The sequence below is a fragment of the Thunnus albacares genome, chromosome 14 (genome assembly GCF_914725855.1).
Source record: "Thunnus albacares chromosome 14, fThuAlb1.1, whole genome shotgun sequence".
Classification (NCBI taxonomy): domain Eukaryota; kingdom Metazoa; phylum Chordata; class Actinopteri; order Scombriformes; family Scombridae; genus Thunnus; species Thunnus albacares.
Window position 1 is genome coordinate 12,175,850 of NC_058119.1, and position 24,430 is coordinate 12,200,279.

At 41.6% G+C, this 24,430-nt stretch overlaps 1 protein-coding gene across 2 annotated transcripts; it reads left to right on the forward strand.

Annotated features, from left to right (window-relative positions):
• The first annotated feature begins 1,286 nt into the window (after nucleotides 1-1,286).
• On the forward strand, nucleotides 1,287-22,760 carry thbs2a (thrombospondin 2a). 2 transcript variants are annotated; one of them, XM_044372840.1, is made up of 23 exons: nucleotides 1,288-1,545; nucleotides 1,959-2,030; nucleotides 2,316-2,869; nucleotides 3,351-3,435; nucleotides 5,834-6,033; nucleotides 7,840-7,980; nucleotides 8,068-8,161; nucleotides 8,571-8,741; nucleotides 9,569-9,745; nucleotides 10,063-10,236; nucleotides 10,978-11,105; nucleotides 11,213-11,365; nucleotides 13,548-13,766; nucleotides 13,889-13,996; nucleotides 14,093-14,252; nucleotides 14,391-14,509; nucleotides 14,597-14,831; nucleotides 16,616-16,843; nucleotides 16,963-17,234; nucleotides 17,319-17,416; nucleotides 17,752-17,891; nucleotides 21,901-21,931; nucleotides 22,290-22,760. In XM_044372840.1, the coding sequence occupies exons 2-23, from the start codon at nucleotides 1,964-1,966 to the stop codon at nucleotides 22,291-22,293; spliced, it is 3,558 nt and encodes a 1,185-aa protein (XP_044228775.1). In that variant the 5' UTR covers nucleotides 1,288-1,545; nucleotides 1,959-1,963; the 3' UTR covers nucleotides 22,294-22,760. The 2 variants fall into 2 exon arrangements, with proteins under 2 accessions (XP_044228776.1, XP_044228775.1); XM_044372841.1 differs by lacking the exon at nucleotides 21,901-21,931 and having other exon boundaries at nucleotides 1,287-1,545.
• The last annotated feature ends 1,670 nt before the right edge of the window (nucleotides 22,761-24,430 follow it).

Genomic DNA, 24,430 nt, shown 5'->3' on the forward strand with positions numbered 1-24,430 from the left:
GAGTATGTATCCAGCAAAAGGTTACAATCAGGTCCTATGACACTCAAAAACTGATGATTTCTTTTCTTCCATAACCAATGCTATAACTTTGATGATTAATGATTTGAAGGGAACATATTGAAACAGATTTAAACATATTTAGAGAAACTACAGCTGACAGATGCACTAACACGTCTAATGAGTGCAAGTCTGTGGAGTATTTCAAGTTTTTCCACCCCTGACAGCATTAATCTGATGTTCTCTGGTCCCTGCAGAATGCTTTTATCATCAGCGGGCATCGTTATATTCTCGTATGTCTAACTAACTGTTCACTACTGTTTCTAATTTCTGTCAGGCTAATGAATCCATGTTGCTGAGAGGCATTCACCCAATTTGGTAAGAAACTGTCTGTTCCTCACCCCCTTTTTTTCCTCTAAATGGAATGCACATTTCCAATTGACGCAAACCAACCCCGAGACGTATCCTATTGGTACATAAAGGCCTATCCGCATCCAGTCCCTCAACATGGGCTCCAAGAATGAGACGTTGTATCAGCTTTTCTTTCTCTGACACCAAAGAGGGAAACCTTGGCAAAAATCTGACAATCTCCAGACGCAAGACACTGCTTGCCAGCAAAGTGGAAGCATCCAAAGTATCTATTGTATTAGGGGTCATTTTCATGTTTTTTTTTTTTCTTTCTCACATTGCTGACATAGCTGAGATTCTCACTTTGAGTTATTTATATTTTGTGAGTTTTGAATTATATCACTTTTTTGGTCAAATTGCAGTCACCCACATATTTTGAAAGTTCTACTTTATGCTTGTGTAGTTATTTCTTGAAAGATCACCTATAATATCCAAGAAAGTGAACAACAGCTTTGCCAGAAGAGGGGTGAAAGTGCTGTTTTACACCCCATAAATTTCTGAATTTATCATAATTCTGCTGGTATTAATTTTATGAGTGTAGATAATAAAGTGCACCTACTAGTAGTGCAGCAAAGTATTTAACTTTTTGGTTATGGTTTCTTCAACACTCTGTCACTCCAGAGAGTAGAACAGCCTGCTTCCCTCCACCTCTCTCCTTAGTGAAAGTGAATTAGCTCCAGACACACATAGGAGGGTGGCTCTGATAGGGGAGGGGATGGTGGGCATCACGGTGAGGGGAGAGAGGGGGAGAGGGAGGGGTCTCACACCCACCCCCATACCAACCTCTGTGTGTGAGCACGGATAAGAAAATTACGCCATCGGAAGGTAATTATGTAACTCCGTCTCTTAACAACCGGCCCCAAACGGTTCATACCCCAAAAGATTTGATTGACAGGCTCTCTGCGAGCCTCTATATAAGAGGAGGGAGGTGAGTGGCTCAGTCACTGTTGTGCCTCCAGTCCCTCAGTCTGTGGATGTAGTCAACCAAAGTGGACTTTACGCTTTTACGCACGAGCTTACAGGAGATACCACTAACCATTCATTTGACCATCGGTCAAATAAGTTGCATTTTTTCGACTTTTCTTCATTTCCTTGTTGCCGGATATCTGACTGCATTAAAAACTAAAACTGCATTGTCAGGTAAGTTGAATGAACGGCGCATTGGGCTATTTATCGTCGAACTTTTTCAGCGTTTGGAGATAGAATAAGGTGTGAGTCAAATTTAACACATCTGGTAGTCAAGTAATGAAAACAGTAAAAAGATGAAGCTGAAAAGATGATGGCGATATCATTCCTTAACAGAAAGTTATTAGACCACAATACAAAGTCTGCAGGCTTTGTGGTGCCTGGCTGCAAATGATTTATAGTCACGGCTGTTCGCCGGATTTGATTTTCCTTTTAATTGTGGCATAATTAGATCATTTTCCCCCCTAAATCGTCCCATGAGAGGCTCAAGTGCAAAGTCAACATTTGAGATGGCCTCAGGATGTCGAAAAAAGACAAAAGTCTGAGACAGAAACTAATGAAAATGATTTCTTTTGTGTGTTTTGAAGGAGATATGATACTCAGGAGAAGTCTCTACTTGCTGCTCTTATCATTTCATTTCCTCCACGCAGTACCTCAAGGTAAGTAAAAACAAAATTGTGTATATGAAACCTTTATATGATTATAGTGGCTAAAAAAATATTATTATATGATAACTGAAATAAGCTCAATGCAACACCTGCGACTGATTTTATTTGTAATCAGACATTTCAGTGAAGTTTTAAGAGGAGAAAAAGTGAAATTGAAGACTAAACCCTCCAGAAATGTTGTCATTAGTTTGGGATTCAATTTTTTAAAAAGCTTATCAGCTCTTCTTTTCTTCCAAAGTAACTGTCCATTTGCATCCTTTCTTGTGTGATCTGTAGATGGTGAGCAGGAGGATGAGACATCATTTGACCTGTTTGAAATCAGCCACATCTCACGCAGGACTCTGGGAGCCAAACAGTTCAGGGGCCAAAACTCAGATGCCCCTGCCTACCGTTTCATCCGCTTCGACCACCTGCCCCCAGTGAGACCCCCTGTACTAAAACAAATACTGCGACAGATCCAAAACAATGAGGGCTTTGTGTTTGTGGCCAGCATACGCCAGGACCGTGCCTCGCGGGGCACCCTGATTGGTTTGGAGAGCTCTGATGGCCGGCGGCAGTTCGAGATTGTGTCCAACGGACGGGCCAACACTCTGGATCTGGTGTACTGGGTGGATGGCTCACAGAACGTAGTTTCATTCGAGGATGTTGACTTGTCTGACTCACAGTGGAAGAATATCACTCTTCATGTTCATGGGGAAAATGCAAATCTGTATGTGGGCTGCAGCCTGATAGACAGCTTCATCCTGGATGAGCCTTTCTATGAGCACCTGCAGGCTGAGGGAAGCCGCATGTATGTTGCAAAGGGATCCATCCGCGAGAACCACTTCAGGGTAAGACTGAGACTATGGCTTTTTGGTAGCTAGACTAGGATTTCAGAAGATCTAGGAGCATTAGGTGCCTCTCTCAGCCGTGCTGGGTGAAACACGTTAAAAGGCCCCTGCAGTTTTTTGTCACGTCTCATAAGTTTTAGGAAACAAAACTGTGGTTTTACCTAGGCTTATAATAAAAGCTCATTTTAAACAACAGTTTCCTGAAGTTGAGTGGCTCAGTGTTGCCTTTGAGTGGAGAGGACTCCAAATATAGACTCCAAATTGCCCGTTGTGTGTAAAACTGAGTGTGAATGTGTGTGAAAAGGTCAAGAATGAACTTCCAGGCTCAAGTTTGAGTGTGTTTGTGTGCAAGCTGTGCCAGACTGATACTCAGTGCATGCTTGAATTGTATAAAAAATGGATACCTCTGAAATAATGTAGCCAAAAACATATCAGAAACTGTAACCACAGTGATAAAGATGAGTCTCCTCTCATCTAACAGGGCCTTCTGCAGAATGTGCGTTTCATCTTTGACACCACAGTAGAAGATGTCCTCCTGAGCAAAGACTGTGAGGTCACCAAGCAAGGTAAGAGTTGGATTTTTTGTGCTTAAACCAGCATTCACCCCAATGTTCCAACCATATTCCATCTGTGGGAACCATTTCTATTAATGTGACTTTTATAACCCAAAAGATGAGTCAAAATAATTGTATTTGCAAACTGTTTCAAGCCCTGCAGATGTGATTGGGAAACTCCCTCACACGCAAGCCTCTAAAGCACAGTATCTGTGTTTTGTTAAGTAGGCCTATCAACCACAGCAACTTTCCAGACCAAACAGTTCAGCATTCTCAGTTGAGTCACTTCGTATAAATTTAACTCAATGGTCGTTTTTTTTTTCTTCTTTTTTTTCTTTTTTTTGAAGTGGTCCATAACTTGCAGATTTGATATGTGGCAAAATCTCCCAGCATTACTTCATGTTTACGGAAACAGCAGTGTCGACGCAGTGACTTGAGGTCGCACAGTGTGCGTGGTGCACAAAAGGAGATACAGATGCTTACATTTATTTCCATTGGCAGTGGATTCGGGATAATGTGCTGGGAAAGAAAATAGAAAAGAGAAAATGAATGCTATACTGCAGAGCAGGGAGCTTCCACTTCCAGCTGCACACACACACACACACACACACATACATAGTGAAGTCATGAATTGGCTGATTGGGTTGCTTTTCTCAGCTGAAGCTTTGCTCACATGAGGAATAGTACCTCATGATCCTCAGTGGGGCTCACACGAAGAGCGGCTGCGAATAAAAAGAATAAATATGTAGATAATCATCCTTTTTTCAATAAAGATAAAGGTCACCAGATCTGGAAACAGCGTCTTTAGTTCACTGTGACAAAGCAAATCCATATGAGGTGTTTGTGCATGATAGAGCAGCTGTTGCATCTCTGTTGCCACAAGCAGTGTTGAATTCCAGCTGAATGAGTTTATTTGTTTAACAAATGTCATCAAGGCCTGGAAGTTTTCTCCTTGCTGGCTGGTACCAGTCAAGGTTCTGCACTGGTAGCAATTTTAATGCCAAAAGACACTCATAAACCCACACAAACCGCGCTCATAAAAACTGTCATGTTGGACATTAATGAGGAGTATTAAAGCTACCCAACCTTTTGCTCTCTTTTTTAATTCTTTCCTCTATCTGCTTTTTAAAAAATAGCACACGTCTATCACGAGGGAAAAGAATGTGTAAATACTTTCACAGACAAGCAAGCGCGCGTTCACATGCACACACAGCGTGAAGCCCTCCTGAGATTTGAATGAATCCAGCAGACTGAAAGGGAAAGAAAACACAGCGCTGGCTAGGAGTGGGATATCATTGGGCAATTTGGATGACTTCTTGATTTAGAGTCCCCAGTCTGCTATTAATCTTCACCAATTTACATAGCAAGATCCAAACCAGTTGCAGATATGTGCTGTGCTCTGGCTGAATGACAGACATTCCATGGAGCTTTGATATGTGACTTGTGTATTTGTTTTCCTCAACCACACATTCATAAAAGGTTATCATGCCCAAATTGCTATTCGATGGTTGGAGTGAAAGGGAAAAATAAAGGAGAAAATTGAGGGAACATGAAAGAATGGATGCTCAATCAAGATGTCCTGTCCTCCTCTGTGTTTGGGATTTTTTCCTGTCTTCACTGTGCAAAGATCACAGCTGGCAGACACGTTACTCTAGGCTAGACTTCCTGCTCCAGATTTGCAGATCATGCAAAAAACACTCAACATTTAGCTTATTAACACGCATCAAGCAACCCTCTAGTTGAAGATTATATTTCCTCTCACATTTCACTGAAGAGTGAGACAAGAAGAGAGGAGTCAGCAAACTTACAAATGATAAATGCTGTGACTCAAGGGGTTCTCAAACACTTTGGACTTTACTGTGTTGACATCTAGACAAGGGACTAAGGACTAAGGGATTAGAACTGTGAGCTTCACAGGCTCCTTGTAAATCCATCTGTGTTGTCACTCCAGTCTGTTAAGTTCATATTGGAAGTGTCCACTTATCTAAAAGGTCATTGCGATTTATGACGACGGTGTGGTTTTCTCATCACACCAAGAACACCCAGATTTCTGCTTTGAGCTCCCCAATGTCAGTCCCCCCCCCTCCTCCCCTGTGTCCACCCACGGCCAACCCTGCTGTCATCTCCAGTGGAAAGATTTACCGTCACCGTTTGAAACAGATAAATTGTTCAAATCAAACACTGCTGACGGAACATCTGTTTTCAGGAACACAATAAACATCATAATCACCACATTGTTGTGATCTTTCAGCCGGCTACAGGAAAACAGGAAATCGCTCAGTTCCCTGATCAGAGTCCTTGAGTTTCAATCATGATTTCTCTCAAATATGTTTTCCATCAGCAGTTTGCGTTGCTAACTCATTCGCTTGCTTGCTCATTCACCCTGGTGCCTCTCCTGTTTCTCCTCCAGATGATGCCAATATTGTGAGCGAGAGCACAGAAATTGTGGATGTGAGTCCCTCCATCACTACGAACATCATTGGTCAGAAGACAGATGAAGCGGGCACAGATATGTGTGAACGCTCCTGCGAGGAACTTAGCACCATGTTACAGGAGCTCAACGGCCTCCGTGTAGTCGTCAGTAACCTTATTGAAGGCTTGCAAAAAGTGGTAAGTAGCAGAAGTGACAAATGTGTTAACCTGACTGATTCCCTCTTACACAGTGTAAATCAACATAAACCTGACCTGAGTTGGTTTTAGACAAGCTACTGCCTGTTTTGTTTCTATTTTACAGGCCAATTTCAGTGATGAATGTGAAAAGCTGTTTTTGATTGAGGGTAGAAAATTAACATTTAAAAAAACCCATGACATTTTAGGAAAATAAATGATACAATCCTCAGTGCGGCAGCCAGGAGGTAAGGGGTTTAAATTAGGTTACTAGGTAACCTACATTGGTTTGAAAGGAAACAGTAAGTAGCCACAGGGCTGTTTATAGAGTCGCATGTGATGGCTGAACCCCTTTGACTCCTGCTATCTGTGGCGGTGTGAGTCAGACAGATTTTATGACATGTTACATGTGGATATAGGAAGTGTTCCCCTGGCAGCGATGGGGTCCAGTCTAATGTCTGGCTGTGTTTAAACAGCCCATGTGTTTCCTCTGGGAGCCTCCCAGCAATAAGAGAGTCTGGGCATGAACCTTGGGAAAAAAAACGGCTGGGATGAGAAGGGTCCCTGAGGCTCTTCCAGATCGAGTGGTGTCTTAGATTCTAGTGCTGCACATTGCTACCTCCCTTTTCCAACAAACGGACCACCCCACCCCCCCACCCCCCCACCCCCACCACCACCACCACACACACACACACACACACACACACACACATACACACACACACACACACAAAAAGAAGCTTTGGCAGTAGTTTATCGATCGACTGACAGCCCCCAAGTGTTCAGGAGTCCAGCCAGAAATCCCTGGGTCTCCAATCAGGTTGGAGATTATAATGTGTATAACTGAACAACACTTTTTCTGGAAACATTTTCTGGTTCTTTGAGCCTCTTTTCTCTCATAAGATGATCTAAGAGAAAGATTTCTTTAAAATATATGATTGTTTCTACTTCAGATTATCACTGGATAGGCACAGGTTGGCAGGATGCACATTTAAAGGGAAATTTCACCATGTTTTATGTGAATGTCCAATCAGTATTGGTGGTAAATGTAGTCAATTGAGGCAATAAATTCATCAGTGTTCATATTGACTGAGAAAGCTGACTTTTCCAGCCCGTTTAGCTGGCTCGTTGAGCATGCAAGACTCTGATGCCCAACTTGGACTCAGCCTCTCTCTGCTGCATTTCTTCGGCCATATGCTCTGGCTCGAATAAATACGACTCTTTAAAATTTATCGCGAAGAGAAGGAAGAAGTTTTGTTTTGGAGCGGCATCTAGAGCACACCCTCTGGCTATCCAGAGGCAGAGACTAGAAATCCAAGCTGAAATAGCCTGTAGTTTTTCATTGCCCCCCACTACGTCACTGCACATGCCAAATGACGGCACTGGTGCTGGAAGAACAACAGATTTTGCAGCTGCGCCCCAGAAACACAGAGAACATCAGCAACAACTGCAGGAGTTTTTCATGCTATATCCTTAATTCAGATAGATAGAGATAAGGTTGAAAATTGGCGGAATGGTTCTTTAACCCTTAAATGTTATGATGTGTACAGAGGTTAACTTTACTGGTTTTCAACTTAAGAAATCTTATTTCTACAGTTTATTTATTATTATATTATTTCTATTTCTACAGAGTAATATTAAAGTAAGTAGCAGTATTTCTACTTGAGCAGAGTGTCCTATTCTGCATTCCACCTGGTGAAAAGTAACTTCACATGTGCTCTCTTCGCTTAGTGGAATGCAGTGTACCCATTACCATGAGTGTGTCCTAATCATTTCTGACTGAAAACCTGTCTGCTGTTGTATGTTCAGACAGAGGAGAACACAGTCATGAAGGAGGTCCTTGGGAGGATGAAGAACTCAAAAGAGAAAAACATGTGCTGGCAGGATGGCCGACTGTTTGACGATAAGGAAGACTGGGTTGTGGACAGCTGCACCAAATGTACCTGCCAGGTAGAGCTGAGTCGTATGGAAATATGTACATATTTACTATACTATATGAATGACCCTGATATATCACTTAATATTCATTGATGGCAGGAGTCCAAGATAGTGTGTCACCAAATTACCTGCCCTCCAGTGGCCTGTGCCAGCCCCTCATTTGTGGACGGCGAGTGCTGCCCTGTGTGTATATGTAAGTAATCAGCACCTCCTATTATCCAATGCACTCACCATATAAAGGCAGTTATAAACACACATGCAGTTTTATGCATGCATGCTATTTTAAATTAATGGTGCAATATGCTGGAAAAACAATATACTACGCATATTAAAATTTAATACCACAGCTCTGTTGCAGCCAGTTTGTCTTTGTGAACGAACCACATATTTATTGGTCAAAGTATAAGGCACTCAAAATGGCTACTGTGGGTTTTTCAGATGAAGTCATGTGATAAACAGACAGACATAAAGAATAAAGACAGCGCAGTTATTGTCCTATTTCAGTACTTTTATTATTGTCTTTTAACAGTGAGTGGATATGGGAGTGTCTCTTATGCAGAATAAGATATAAAATAAAAACTTTGTGCTTCTAATTTTTCTAGCATTAGACAGCGAAGATGGCTGGTCCCCATGGTCAGAGTGGACAGAGTGCACAGTCACCTGCGGGACAGGAACTCAACAAAGGGGCAGGTCATGTGATGCAACCAGTAACCCCTGCACCGGACCTTCAATCCAGACCCGCAAGTGTAGCCTGGGCAAATGTGACAGCCGTGGTGAGAATATTTTCTTAAGTAATTTATCTCCAGTAGTAACCGCCTCATGCTGTGATACTATCATGATCAAAGTATGTGTGTGCTATTGCCACAGCTACACACTAATCAAAGACAAACAACAATATGACATATGGGAGGGAGGAACGTGATGGAAATGTGGAAAAAACTCAGCACTGAGTTAAATATCAGATGAGATCCTCCTCAGTGCAAAGGACTGAGTTCACACCTCCATAAATCTGTTGAAAATGGATCCATCTGAGTGAGGTTGAATCCGAGTGAAGAGTTGGATCGCATGCTTAGCTTGCAGGGTGTGCCCAGTCGCAGTTAATTCCAAATAAATCACTGGCTAAGAGGGTGTTCCACAGTGCAATGACTCACTGCCTCCTGCCATGCAAAAATATAAAATATTAATGAATTAGACTATTAGACATACTAAATATGAGGTGGGGTGTCATGGGGTTTTGCTAGATTTGTGCTGGATGCCGAAACTGATGAATTGGGTGTTTGATAGTTTGTGGGATTAGCATCTGTTATTGCTTGCAGCTAACATTACATTGCATCTGTGTGAGTGACTGAATCAGTCTAACCAATGGAGGATAGTTTACACACAATGACATAAATACTGGCGCAATCATCTTAGAACATCTTTGAAACTGAGCCATTGTCACCAACATTGCATAATATTTACTTGTAGAAAATGTGTTGGCCATTTTTTTTTACATTCGCAGATTAAACATGTCTGTTACTATTTGACTGAATGACAATCTAGAGGATAACACATGACATGTGTGTTTTGGTGATCTTTGCCCGATGTCTTTGATGCTCAGTTCGCCAGGATGGAGGGTGGAGCTTGTGGTCACCGTGGTCGTCTTGCTCGGTGACCTGTGGAGAGGGACAGATTACCAGAATACGACACTGCAACGCCCCCGTGCCGCAACTGGGGGGAAAAGACTGTGAGGGAAGTGGGAGAGAGACTCAGCGCTGCACTGCGAATCCTTGTCCCAGTGAGTATTTTGGCCCACAAGGGGACCACTCAAAAACAGCTTCTCCATTACAGCAGCGTCTGTGTCAAACAACCAGACATCCTCGTGCCTCATGGCTCCCCTGAGGCAACATTCCCCACTGGCCTCCTGTCTGTCTTTCAGGAAATGTTGACCCAAATCAGCTCAGTATGTTTTCTCTTGTAGTATTAAGTTCCATGCTTCTGACTCTGGCTGCTCTTCAGAATTAGGACTTTTAGTTAAGAGTTGAAATCTTTGAAATAGAGCTATATTTCAGATATTGTTCAGGTATGTATACTAAACCTCTGTCTTGTTTTTAGTTGATGGGGGTTGGGGTCCTTGGTCTCCATGGGCAACCTGTTCAGTGACATGCGGAGGTGGAAGCAAAAGTCGGATGCGTGAGTGCAACAGCCCGCAACCTCAGTATGGCGGCAAGAAGTGTATCGGGAAGGCCAACGACAATGACAGCTGTAACAAAAAAGAATGTCCTATTGGTGAGTACCAGCCCCTCTACATTTTGTTTTTGCTCTAGTGATGGTAGTGTTGGTCTGTCTGTTGGTCCACCACTTTGGTCCAGACTGAAATATTTAAACAAATATGGGATGGATTGCCATGAAACAAACATTCAGGGTGTCCAGATGATGAAATATACCAAGTTTGGTGATCCCCTGACTTGTCCTCTAGATCCATAATCAGTGTGCGTGTTTAGTACTAATTAGCAAATGTTAGCACACTAACACACAAAACTAAGTTGGTGAACATAGTAGATTTATACCTGCTACACATCAGCATGTTGGTACTGGGATTTAGCATTTAGCTCTAAGCATCCCCTTTGCTTAAGTAGAATAGCATGGCTGACTATTTTGACTGAATGCAGGGCCTCACTGGGCAAGTAACAGGGTTACTGCTTCCGAAAAGAGATGTTGTTGAATTTTTTTTAATGTCATTTTTCAATGCTGTGAGCACCATGAACAGAATACAATTTAACTCTATCTTGTATCGGGTTGGTGGCAACAAATCCCAAAATATCTGCAATTGTAATTCGGGTGAACTAACCATTTGAAGTCTGTTCCAGTTGGTGGGAATTTATCTTGAAGCATCAAGTTGGATAAAGACCTTACATTACAAATGAAAGTTGAATCATTTGGAGACATACTTTACAGATATGTCAAGCAATGATCAACAAATCAATTTCCCTTGTTTGTATGAATTCTTATTGTCTAAATCCCTTGCAGATGGCTGTCTGTCTAACCCGTGCTTTGGGGGAGTGGATTGCAACAGTTCTCCAGATGGTTCCTGGGAGTGTGGCCCATGCCCTGCTGGTTTCCGTGGAAATGGTACCCACTGTGAGGACATTAATGAGGTAAAGATTCCTGTTTGTCTTAGCTGCACAAACCAGATGTATGTTTAAGATTTCATTCATGTAATTATTTGTTTGCATTTGCTGCTTCTTTTCTTTCCCTACTCCAGTGTGACATGGTGTCTGATGTTTGCTACAAAGTGGGTGGATCGCAGCGCTGCGTCAACACTGATCCAGGCTTCCACTGCCTGCCCTGTCCAAAGCGCTACAAGGGCACCCAACCTTTTGGTATGGGAGTGGAGGCTGCCAAGAAGAACAAACAGGTGAGTCAATACCAGCAACAGGCTGTTGATTGGATACTCCTGTAGCTTTCTCCAAAAGCAAGTGAGTATTTTCAAAAACAGTGCATTTTTGTCAGATCCAAATTTATGAATGATGGAAGCAACAGCTTGAGTGGTTTATCGGCCTCAATCTTGCAGGGTGAGTGTTTGCATAGTGTTGGAGGGGAGGCCCAGGGCCACCATATATGAATGTGAGACACCTTGACCCAGTATCAGCGAGCAGAGGGAGAGGGAAGAGAGTTGAGCAACTCTTAACAACAAACATATGTTACACATATCTGCCATTTTTATTGTAAGATCAGAGGCAGTTTCTCTATATTTTACTGTAGATACTAAATAGATCGGTGCTTTGATTCATGCAAAATGTTGTAAAACCTTTCACAACAATATACTACTTTACCCCTCACACTGTTAACACTTCTTTCATGGTGCCCCACCCTGGACAGCACTGTCCAACACAGGAGTGCTGATGAGCCTGACCCAAGTCTTTAATTTCAAATAATCTGAGAAGCATACACCTGTTAAGAAAACTAGAAAGAAAGATATAGATGTTCACAAAGCATCTTTATTATTATGACTCTTATTATTATTATTATTATTATTATTATGACTGTTATGACTGGTTCATATCAAAGAGGCACAGCTTAGGTCATGCATACTCTTATCAATCATGAAATCTGAATAAAAACATTTAATAAAAAAAATCAAAACTCATTAGGCAAATCATAGGCCCTTGAATGTACAAATATTTGTAACCTACTTTATCCAGTGACCACTTCTGAATGAAGGCTGACTATTCCATATAATCATATATCTCAGAAATAAATTGTGTGAAACAGAACAGAAGGCCAAATAAAAATAGGCAAAAAATAAATAAATAAATAAAAGGTAGGAAAATAAGTACCTGCAGTTAGTTCAGTTGGTGCGTGGAACCTTGCACATTTGGACACTTTTCAGAAATGTACTTTTACTGTCAGCTATCGTTTCTCTCTCTCTCTCTCTCTCTCTCTCCCTCTCTCTCGGGCACTTAGCTGGCTCAGAGGGAGGTTTTGAAAACACATTGTTTTGTGACATTGCCTTGAACCGCTAGCCTAATTTGACTCGACTTGCTAGCTAACTAGGTCAATGTGTGCATGCATCAAGTTCTAACATGCAAAAATTGCTCTGTGTTTATGTCTATGTGACTACGTCAGACTGTATATACAGTATGTGCACATCATGTTATTTTGTGCCATTTACTGACTTTATTCATTATTTCATATTTTATGAATGCACATATAGGCTACAGCATATGTTATATTAATCTTTATTAAAATGGGTCAACAGTTTTTCTTCCTAGGTTGCTAAGGAGCCCTTCTTGGCTCAAGATGATGCGAAGTGCACTGGCCTGGCTGTTTGTTTAAATAGTTAGAGACGCATGAAGTGCTTTGAGCAGGAGACAGACTTATCATTTCTGACAATCACATTACTAGGCCATGAAAGCATATAATCTTCATGTTGTAAGGAAATATGAAAGAAATTAAAGTCAGACAAATTTAAGCACCAATTTTTTATTAAAAAAATGTTTGGTGGAGTAAAGGGAAGTTGTACTACTTCCAACGTCTCTGATGTGGACCATTTTGTCACTCTTTGGCCTCTGCAGCTGTTTGTCTTTGATTTGATGCCCCAATTTCACTAATTGATTTGGGAAAAAGGGAATTGTCTCATCGCTGGCATTAGAGGGCTCCATTTCACAGTTTTGATCAAAGGCATTTTCTCCCTGTCACTTTCTGCTCTATGAGCTCATGGAGTGGCATCCAAACTGGAGTTGCGTTCATCCTCTGGTAATGAGTGGCAGCTGTGAATACCTTGTGCTGCAGTAAAGGGGCAATAGTGGGTCATTGTGGGATGTTTGATGCATTAAGTGGGATTTTGTGAAATCAACTGTGCCCAGAAGTGCCCCACACTAAGGCTTTGACCAAAATCTCTCCTTTAACCATCCACCTCTATCTGAAGTTGTCCTGTAGTTTGGAGGGGCATTCAAGAAAGTACTGACAACAAAATCGAAACCACTTAAAAAAGACAGGACCAGGACACAGAGGGCCATCTTTTTCCTAATTTTGGAAGATCACATCAGTTAGTGGCAAATCTCATAATACAGTTCCATTTTCCCTCATTTCTCCAGGTGTGCGAGCCAGAGAACCCATGCAAGGACAAGACACACAACTGTCACAAATTTGCCGAATGCATCTACATCAGCCACTTCAGTGACCCAATGTACAAGTGTGAGTGTAGGACTGGTTACGCTGGAGATGGCTTCATTTGTGGAGAAGACTCAGACTTGGACGGCTGGCCTAATCAGAACCTTGTGTGTGGCGCCAACGCCACCTATCACTGCAGGAAGGTATTTAATTGAAATATTTGTCACCTTCCTTCTGTCATTAATGGAGAACAACGTGCTAACCAGTCTGTAGCAATTATGTGATGAAGTTACCTGTAAAACTGATGAACTTCCCACTATTTCAGGACAACTGCCCCAGTCTGCCCAACTCTGGACAAGAAGACTTTGACAAAGATGGTCAAGGAGATGCTTGTGACAAGGATGACGACAATGATGGAATTCTAGATGAGAGGGTACGAGAGTTTTTAACACGTTTGTATTCATCATCATCACATTCACGATGATCAGTGGTGGTCAATTCTCTAACAGACATGTACTCTATACCATAGGACAACTGTCCCCTCCTTTACAATCCTCGTCAGTTTGACTTTGACAAGGATGAAGTTGGCGACCGCTGTGACAACTGTCCCTATGAGCACAACCCTGCTCAAATTGACACCGACAACAATGGAGAAGGGGACGCCTGCGCAGTGGACATTGATGGAGATGGTAAAATAATTACATCTTAGCAAAGCCTAAACAAATATATATCAAATATTGTAATCAGTCCATTCAAAGTAGTTATTGATTATATCTTCTACCTTAAACTATCAAGCAAATGTCATCACCTACCCTTTTCTTTCTCAGACATTCTGAATGAGAGTGACAACTGCCCGTATGTGTACAACACTGACCAGAAGGACACTGACATGGATGGAGTTGGTGACCATTGTGACAACTGTCCACTGCTGCACAACCCTGACCAGGTACTGTAACACACCATATACAATATAATCACATGCCATAGTACTATAGATGGTACAGGACATGTTTAACCTGTATTTATCCAACAGACTGATGTAGACAATGACCTGGTCGGAGATCAGTGTGACAATAACCAGGACATCGATGAAGACGGACATCAGAACAACCTGGACAACTGTCCCTACGTGGCAAATGCCAACCAGGCCGACCATGACAAGGATGGCAAAGGAGATGCATGTGACTATGATGATGATAATGATGGCATACCTGATGACAAGGACAACTGCAGACTGACACCCAACGAAGATCAGGTGGACTCTGATGGTGAGGATGGAAGATTTTAAAGGGGTTAATTGTTGCAGGGTGGGTGGCTGCTCATTTTTACCAAGTGCTCAGTCCAAAATGCAGGAATGTAAAACAATACATTTGTCTAATATATTGTCTACAAAAAAAGAACAAACCAATACAAAGGGGACTAACTTTTAATATTCAATTACAAGTGTTAACTGGTGTTAACATTTGCATGAGTTAAGGTAATTAATTTAAAATATTCTCAGGATAAGATTATTGAGTCGCAGTATTTATGTTAATTTTGCTTTGTGCGTTCTAGACTATCTAACTAGGCAGCCGGACAACAACAAAGCTATGAATAAACCAATAATTTTGTAGCTAGATGAATTACTTGTTGCTTATGTTGACCAAGCTTAGATCAGTTATACATTTTTAAAGTTTTATAGAACAGTTTGCCATCCATACATTGCACTTTTAATATTTAATGCTAAAGGCTTGAACAGGTTTGATGCAGCTATTATTTGTGGCTGGCCAATTTTAAATGCAATGTTTATGGAAAACCTCAAAATTTTGTAGTCTATGATGATTGTCACATGTATGTAAGTTTTCAGTCAAAAGATAAAACAGTAAGTACACAAACATTTTGTTGCTTTCTTGTAAATATTTTAAGTTTTACATGGGTTTTATGTAATGTAGTAATGATATGCTACCTAAACGCATATTACTGTATTACATAAAACCTAGCAGCAGTTGACAAAATAATCTCATCACAAGGTCCAGTAGCTACTGGGAAGTTAAAGATTTCATCACACACAAATGGAGGTTGTTATAGAACTGTAGTTATCCAAATTTTAATGACTTTAAAGACTTCTCACCCATGTTGGCTAAAAAGTTTGGATTGATTGATAATTACTAATTTAATGACAATTTAATCAACATTAATTCATTACAATTATTTAATTAATACCATTAAAATCACCACTGCCTGCACACAACAATAATTTGGACTCCATGCACACAGTGATGTTCACAGTTTGCTTCAGTTCTCCCAGATATCTTCACAGTTAGCAATTAGTGCAGTTACAGCAGGTGTGAAATGCAGTGGCTGTGGAAAGAGTCAAGCACTGTGTTGGCATGGGTGATGTCATTCTGCATGACTTCAGCGAGCAGCCCAAGAAGGCACAGGCCAGGCTGTGAAGTTTTTATTTCCTTCAGGCTTTGCTCTTGATTAATCCGCAGTGCCCAATTTGAGCAGGGTTACCTGGAGTTTGTACAGCTGCCTGTAACTGGAAACAGACGGTGAAGGAGGAAGGCCCTGGACGCTGGCGCTCTCATGCTCTTCACAGCTCGTCAGATCGTGTTTATTTGATGGAATCATTTTAGCCCCTTGTGCAATAACAAAGATGATGACAGAAAGCAGCTAGCTACTTCCACGCAGTGGCCTTCATTAGCCACTGGCGTCCTTTCCTCTGTGTGCTCCTGGCTTACAGTGTGGCTCTAATAGATTTCAGGCTTCAGACAGTTACAAGTATCAATGGAAGTTGTCACAGCATGAAAAGATGGCTGATTTGGCTCAGTTGATTTGGCAAAGGTATTAAAGTTAGTTTGTTGGGAGGAATTGCTATTTTTCCATTCATTTTTAATACAAACTTGGAAGAGTTCCTCACGCCCACTGCAGTGGGAGTATTATGACACTCATATTAGCTGCCATAGAGATTTTTGTAAACTATAGAAAAATAGGAAAAAATTCTAGTATATATTATGCACGTCTAATTTAAATTAGGTCAGACTTATTTATTTGATGTCTTTTGTAACAGGCGATGGAAGAGGTGATGCCTGCAAAGACGACTTTGACAACGACAATATCCCGGATATTATTGATGTGTGTCCAGAGAACAATGCCATCAGTTTCACAGACTTCAGGAAGTTCCAGATGGTCCACTTGGATCCTAAGGGAACCACTCAAATTGATCCCAACTGGGTGGTCAGACACCAGGGCAAAGAGCTTGTTCAGACTGCCAACTCTGACCCAGGCATTGCAGTAGGTGAGTAACACATCTGTACTTGCTAACAATTTATTGTTGTTTTACTGCTCTAAAAATGATCCATTTTGACTAAAAAGAGTCCTAACATTAAGCATCATCCAACTCTTGCACCATCACAGGCTTTGATGAGTTCAATGCTGTGGACTTCAGTGGCACAATGTATGTGAACACAGACAGAGATGATGACTATGCAGGCTTTGTGTTCGGCTACCAGTCAAGTGGGCGCTTTTACGTAGTGATGTGGAAGCAGATCACTCAGACTTACTGGGAGGACAAGCCCTCCAAGGCCTTTGGCATCTCTGGTGTTTCACTCAAAGTTGTCAACTCAACCACTGGCACTGGAGAAAACCTCAGGAATGCTCTGTGGCACACAGGCAACACTCCCGGGCAGGTGGGCTGAGGTCTAAATGCTATTTGGTCTGTATTAAAGGCTGTGACAGTATTTTTCATTAATGTTGTTAATGAATTTAAATAGGTGCGTACTCTGTGGCATGACCCCAAAAACATTGGATGGAAGGATTACACAGCTTACAGGTGGCATCTCATCCACAGACCAAAGACTGGTTTCATCAGGTAAGAAATAAAGTAGTCAGTACATCAAAGAAAAACCCAACAGTCCATAGTAGTACAGTATATATTGTATGTATGATATGTAATCACTCAAATTCCAAAGAAAAAGAGGCAAATAGTGAGAACATGGAGAAACAAACAAAAGAAAGAAGTTTATCAAAGTGCTAAATGAATCATATAATAATCGCTTAAATAATCTAATTTAAGTGAAATGTTGGTTTAGCCATAGACCCCTATTTCTGTGACTATTTTCTTTTGCCCACCACTGAACTACAGTATACATAAGTGCTATAATGTGAACACAGTAAGAGCTAAAATGTTTGTCATGTTATTTGCAGGGTTGTGGTCTATGAAGGTAAACAGATCATGGCTGACTCAGGACCAGTTTATGACAAGACATTTGCTGGAGGAAGGTTAGGTTTGTTTGTCTTCTCGCAAGAGCTGGTCTTCTTCTCCGACCTCAAGTATGAGTGCAGAGGTTAGTAGAAACACTTTCAAATTCTTAAAATTTATAACCATAACTGTTTTGCAATTGAAAAAATGGTGTGTGTCTATATGTGTGTGGGTATGCAGAAATAGAAGCTTAGAAAACTACTACATGCAACACCTAAGAGATTTACACTTGTGTGCTAAACATCAATTAAACAACAACGAAACAAAAGTACACCTGACTTTTTAGAGTAACCCAACATTAAAAATATTGGAGTAATTGCAACCGGGTCAAAGGAAAGTGTACTGGATAATGTTTTTACAACTGTCAGATGCTATATTACTTAGGTGACTTGCGTCACCTTGTAATTCCCACTGTTGTCTGTGTGAATGAGCTATTAATTGCACAATTAATTCCTTAGTGTTGAATTTGCCATATGAATGAGGTTTAATTATAAATCAGGGCATGATAAACTTTCTTTATGGGGTTGACAAACTTCCTTTAATTTCTAATCTTTTGTTTCCTGAGCCAGAAAAAACAGTTAGACATGCCAACATGTCATATAACAACTCCTAACAGAAATATCCGCTTATACATCAAGTGCATAAACAAAGACTTACTGTAAATGCATGTGATGTAAAAGTGGTATTGCCATATTACATATTTCACAAGCAAGGACCACACCATCAACACGATGCATTCAAAAGATTTATTAATGAAAAATGATTGGTGTGCAAGGCTTGAAACTTTCTTGAAGTTCCCCCGTTTACTGTCTGCGTTCTGGGGGAAGTTTCGGCCAGGAATCCACTGTAGCACCCGGGTGTGACGGACCCCCTAAACCTCCAGTTACTTAAGACAAGACTGAGCGGATCTGAGATCTTTGAGATCTGAACAGATGTAGCAGTGATGCGGTAAACTTTGATGGTATGTGTTTTGATGGCCATCATGGAATGGGTGTAGGTAACAAAACAGGTCATGGTGATGAGATTGGATGACAGGAAGGTTATGTTATACTGGTCATGAAATTAACGGAAACTCTTCCAAGCTGTCCAGTAGGACAAGAGGATTGAGGGTGATAGGCTGTTGATGATGAAGTTCTGGGAATCAACGATCAGAGGTATTAGGGCAGGATTTACAGGTTGAATGTCAGTGCCCAATATGGAGGGACCGGTGTTGGGTGGGTATCTGCATGAGGTGCCAAGCTTCTGAACTTCTGGAATGAGAAACGGGAAAGAGAGTCAACAATGGCACTGGAGTGACCGGGAACATGAGTTGCGTGGAGAACGAATCAATGTGTCACCAAGTGCCAGATTAGGCGTTGTATAAACAGCATGTTGGAGCATCCTTTGTTGATTATGTCTATGATTGCAAAGTTGTAGACCCCCCAGGGCCCCACAGAATGGCCGTGGCTATTATGAGGTATATTTCCGAAAGAGCAGAGGAAGCAATCTGGCATTCACTTGTGAGCTCTGGGGGCTATTGTGCTGCAAACCATCTTCCGTTGTAGAAACCCCCAAAACTAGCAGAAGAAGTGGTATTGGTGTACAGATGGATGTCGTGTGGATGAGTCAGTTGGTTGTTGTAGGAGAAGGTGATACCGTTCCGGTTTGTGGGAATGTTGAGCCACAGATGGAGTTTGACACAGCTTGAACTGTCCATGGAGGTAGAGTTCAAGAGTGATGGGACAGAAGAAGCAATTGATAGCAGGTGATAGATAAAGGCTCAGCCTTGGGGAATGAGGCATAGGGTGAAGTTGAGGTGGCCTAGGAGGGAGAGAAGTTTGCGTTTGGTGCAGCATGGGGTGAGGAGGAAGTTGGAGATCAGAAGGCTGATTTGAGTTTTTCAACTGGAAGTGAAGCCTGAAACAGATTTGTGTCAAGAGTGATTCTGAGGAACTCAAGGGATGTGGAGGGGCCCTTTGTTTTCTCTGCAGACAGTGGAACCCTGAGGTTGGAGAAAACTGAAATCAGAGTGACCAGACTGGAAGCGGGTGTCAATGAGGGAGGAGAATTGATAAGCAAATCGTCCAAGAGATGGACAAGGAATGGAATAGTTGTTAGACAGGATCCAGCAAAGGGCTTCCGACAGGGTGTCGAAGAGTTTAGGGCTGCAACCACAGGTGAGCCTAAAAGCAAAGTAATATGCATCTTGCCAGGAGGAGAACTTTGAAGGCGCTGGTGATGTCCACTTTTGAGAGCCACGTCCCTTTCCCGGCGAGTTTGATGAGGGAGATGGCATGATTGATGGTGTTGTAGTGAGTAGTGAGCAGGAACAGGCTGGGTGAGACAGGCACCACATAAGGAGCAGTAAATTTCATTGTTGAGTATGAGCCCTCATTGAATTGCTGAAGACTGTGGCTTCAGAGGTAAAGTGGAAGTGATATCAGTAGAAACCACTGCCTCCAAAACGGAGGGCCAGATTAAGGATAATGGCCATGTAATCGTTCATTTCCCATTCCCATTCATTTCCATGCCAGGAGCCCCAGCTGTGGCAGGCTGATGTGAGTGCTGGATGAGGGCAGCTGGGGGTGCTGGCATCCTAGTGCCAAATGCCCCGGCTAGAGCAAGCTACTGTGGTTGCTGGAAGTGGGCGGCAGGGGGCACTGGAATCCCAGTACCAGGTTCACCTGCTAAGGCTGGCGTTTGTGATTGCTGGAGCTGGATGGTGAGAGGCACTGACATCCCGGTGTTGTTTGCCCTGGATTATGTTGGCTGCTGGTATTCCGGTGTTGGGTGTTCCATCTGAAGTAGGTTATTATGTTAAATATTGACAAGAGGCAGTTGGTGAAGCCCTGGTGTTTTTTGTTCTGGGTGATGACCCCCATCTGTTGGTGCTCTTTCTGCTGTCTTTGAGCTGGAGGATATAGTTGAACTGTCCCTTTAATGGGGTTGCTGACATCACAGCTTGTTGTTGGAGTATGTGTGTTGACGTCACCCGGAAGAGAGCTGGTGTTGAAGGAGCGATGGGCACAAAAGGCTGACATGAGAGCATCGAAAAGCTTTGCTTTGTAGTCTGTTCGATGAAATGGAATTCCTTTATTTTTTAGTGTTCTTCGAAGAGTGGCAACAGTCCAGTCGGAAATTTCTGATGAAGGCTGGTCATCAGGGAATCTCACTGTGGTGTGGTGACACTGCAACTGGCAACTGTGTTGTGAGGCCAGATTAGTTGGGATGATGGCGGGAGGCTTGAGTTGTCCTTAGACGTGATGGAGTTGGAGAACGGCAGTGACAGCGATGGACTGTCCTTGAATTGCCTCGTCCTCTCTTTTCTGATGAGGGAGCTGGGCTGGGAGACACGGAGGATGTGTCAGATGAATTATAGTCATCTTGTATGTTGAGGAAAGATGAGATGGAAGAGACTGCGTTGAAGCTTGCTGGACTCACGCACTTCCTGGGCGGCTCTTGGATTATGGAAAGCGGGGTATCAGGCACGGAGGTGGTGGAGAAGTTTCTGCTTCTGTCGCTGGGTCTGCTGGCATGAGCTGATAGAAACTTTGGACATGGTTGTTCGAGTAAGTCATTGTCTGATGGGGATAGTGAGACGAAGTTCACACTCAAGGTAAGGTGAGTGGATGGATGATGTTGCCTGTAGGATAGAGGAGCAGCTCACTTTTCTGAGTGTGATCAAGGCGATGTTGTGTGATCTCAGTTCTGGTGCAGAATAGTAGAGCAAAAGAGGAGGAGAGGGGTAGGTGGGTATTTATAGGAATGCCGGAAGTGGCACAGTTGCGGTGTGGTCCTGCTCCTGAAACTCTGATAGATAGTTTCAATACATGAACATTACATATACATTATACATAAATATACAGACTTACCTATGTCTAAGTGCCTAGTCTTGGGATTGGTGGGTATTACCGGTACTAGTCATGTAGAATATTCTTGGTCCTTGTAAGCTTCAATGTGTGTTTATGTATATGTATGTGTCTGTGTGAATGTGATGTGAACACAAATATAGACATATGTGGATACATGTATATACATATATAAAAATATCAAAAACAGAGGGGTACAATGTGGGTAAAAATCTTTAAACCTTCAACATCTTTTTCAATACTCAGATAAGCCGGAGTTGCCAACAGTGTTCACAAGGTAATGATGAGGTGGTTATGTTTTGTATGTTGGCTGAAGCAAGAAAAAAGTGTCACGCTACGCTGTGTTTGTGCTTGTCAGCTTGCTCGTGTACAATGCCCCAGATGCATTGTGAAAGGCCTTGTGTGTTGTTCCAAGGTCCAGATCTTCTGTCCAGCGCTTAACAGTGGAAAATGAGCCTGCAGCCTTTTCACAATCACAGCTATTGAAGACACGCTTTTTTGATGCACACAATGCATATGTTGTTGCTGCACTTTGGCACTTTGATTGTGTGAATCTCGCTGAGTGTCCTAGTTTTGATTATAATTAGGATATAAATGTGGCGGTAATATAAGCTATTTTCTCAATCTTTCCACAGATAACTGAATCAAGTTGGATAGAAAAACATCAGAGAGACACAAAGACAAGAATCTCTCAAAGTAAACATCACGTCATCACTAAATCCATTTCAACGTAAATGAGACTTTCCATACTTTTCCGTGTTTTGCCTTGATCCACCCACTGGAGAGGAAACCATGGCCAATTTCAGTTTTCCTGGTGACTTGTGTACATTTCCCTTGCTGGGAAAGAAAAACGGATGAGAGTGGACGGGTTTTGAAAAGCCTCTGCAGAATATCTAATTATAACTAGTGTACTTATGTCTACATTTTTAAAGGATTCATTGTACAACCACTTACATGCTGTATGTGCTTTCCTACAGTTTTCTACTTTCTACAAATTGTAAATGACTCAGTTGTTCCTTATCTTTGATACATTGCTGTCCGCCGGCTCCATTTCATGGCTTCTGTCTTGCAGAACAACTAAACCTACAGTGTCTTACAAACATAAACTGTAACCAAAAACATTATCATTTAGCTGTCTCAAGTCCATAACTGTTTCTCCTCATTCTTTTCATCCTGAATGTGTTTTTCTATGGAGAAATTGAATGAACAATTTAAATAAGCCATTTTAGTAAGTGCCAAAGATGTTTATACTAAGTCTGTATTATAATTCCTTTTTGTAAATTATTTATGCTCTGCTTGTTGTTTGTTTGCATTTTTTGCTAGAGTTTGTAAATAATTATTTATTTGTTTACACTGACAAAACGCATGATTGAATATCACAAATGTCAAGATAACACATTATAGTATTGCAAGATTTTGTGTGTTATCATGCACTTCCCTTACTTGTTAGTTTACCAAATGAGTGTCATCTGACCTCCTCTTTCAGATAAACTGTAGTGCAAGGCTCTGGGAAGGATAAACATCAGCTGCTTTTAAAGCTTTAGTGCAGGAGTTTTGTTTCCCCCTTCTGGCAGTGAGAGTAATTACAAAAACACTGTCAACCATAGCCTACTCCGTCGCTACTGTTGCAGCTGTAAAATGATGGATAAATTACCGCAAGCGCCACACAACCCCGTGAATTGACTCGTTTCACTATCAGAATTTGATCCATTCGATCCAATAACATTTGGACAGTCTAGAAGAGCTGCACAATTCAATCAGTTATCCCCATTCAAGTTAGCAGACAGCTAACCAGAAGACAGCCGGCTCAGCCAGCTGAAGTATCCAGGTACACATTCAAACAGCCAGTATGGGAATGTCCCTCCTGACATGAGATTTAAAAACTCTGTATACTTTGAAATACAGAGAGATTTATCTGGCCGTGATAGGCTTAATCAGCATTGTGTGAACTCGTTTGGCAAGGGCTTGAATGTAACAGACATTCATTTATGTGTAAAAGTTCCGCACTGCAGGTTTAAATATTCACATACATAAACACATGCTGTGCTTATGTATGTGATAGGAACTGCCAGAGAGTTCATTCTGGTAGTATGTGTATGTTAAAAAAAGCCACTGTGTTTATTTTCCTAGCTGTCCAGACAGGACCTCATTGTCCTCAAAGTAATATTTCACTTTGGTACACATGGAACATTTTTCAGTGCTCATACTTAATGTCCATAGGAGCTTATAAATGATCAATTACCAAAATCGTCTGCCAATTGGGCTACTGGCAATGTAGCCAGCACCCTTTTCTAACTTGATATTGAAACACTTTGTATCTGTAACACGTCTATGAACAAACAATTGATTGTGACAACAACATCAGTTTAAAAGGTAGTGAAATAATCAAAGTTGCAGTTGAAGTGTTTAATTCCCAGTAAATCTAATATTGTTGCTATCACAACCCTGGTTTTTCTGGAGCTTCAGGTGTGTGTGCTACACAGTGGAAAGTACCAAGTAACATCACATTAACAGCTGAGAGTCTGAGGTTTAACATTCAGTCATTATGTGTGATGGCGTCATTAGCAATGACTACAATGAAAATATTTAATACAAATTACTTTTTCCATTCATATGTTAGTCATGAGTATCACTTATGGATGTTGTGAAACTTTACGGTGTTGATTGAAAAGGAATCCAGATGAAGGTCTTTGAAGACAAAGTGTGGTTGTGTGACTGTATAGTGTGGATCGAGGAGTTGTTAGCCTACAACTCTGTTGTCATTAGTCTGTATAGC

Excerpts from the sequence above, each read along its gene's own strand:
- thbs2a (XM_044372840.1), top strand. The coding sequence starts at position 1,964 with ATGATACTCAGGAGAAGTCTCTACTTGCTGCTCTTATCATTTCATTTC. Across the intron at positions 8,742-9,568 it reads GGGCAAATGTGACAGCCGTG|TTCGCCAGGATGGAGGGTGG; the intron begins GTGAGAATATTT and ends TTTGATGCTCAG. Across the intron at positions 11,366-13,547 it reads CTGCCAAGAAGAACAAACAG|GTGTGCGAGCCAGAGAACCC; the intron begins GTGAGTCAATAC and ends TCATTTCTCCAG.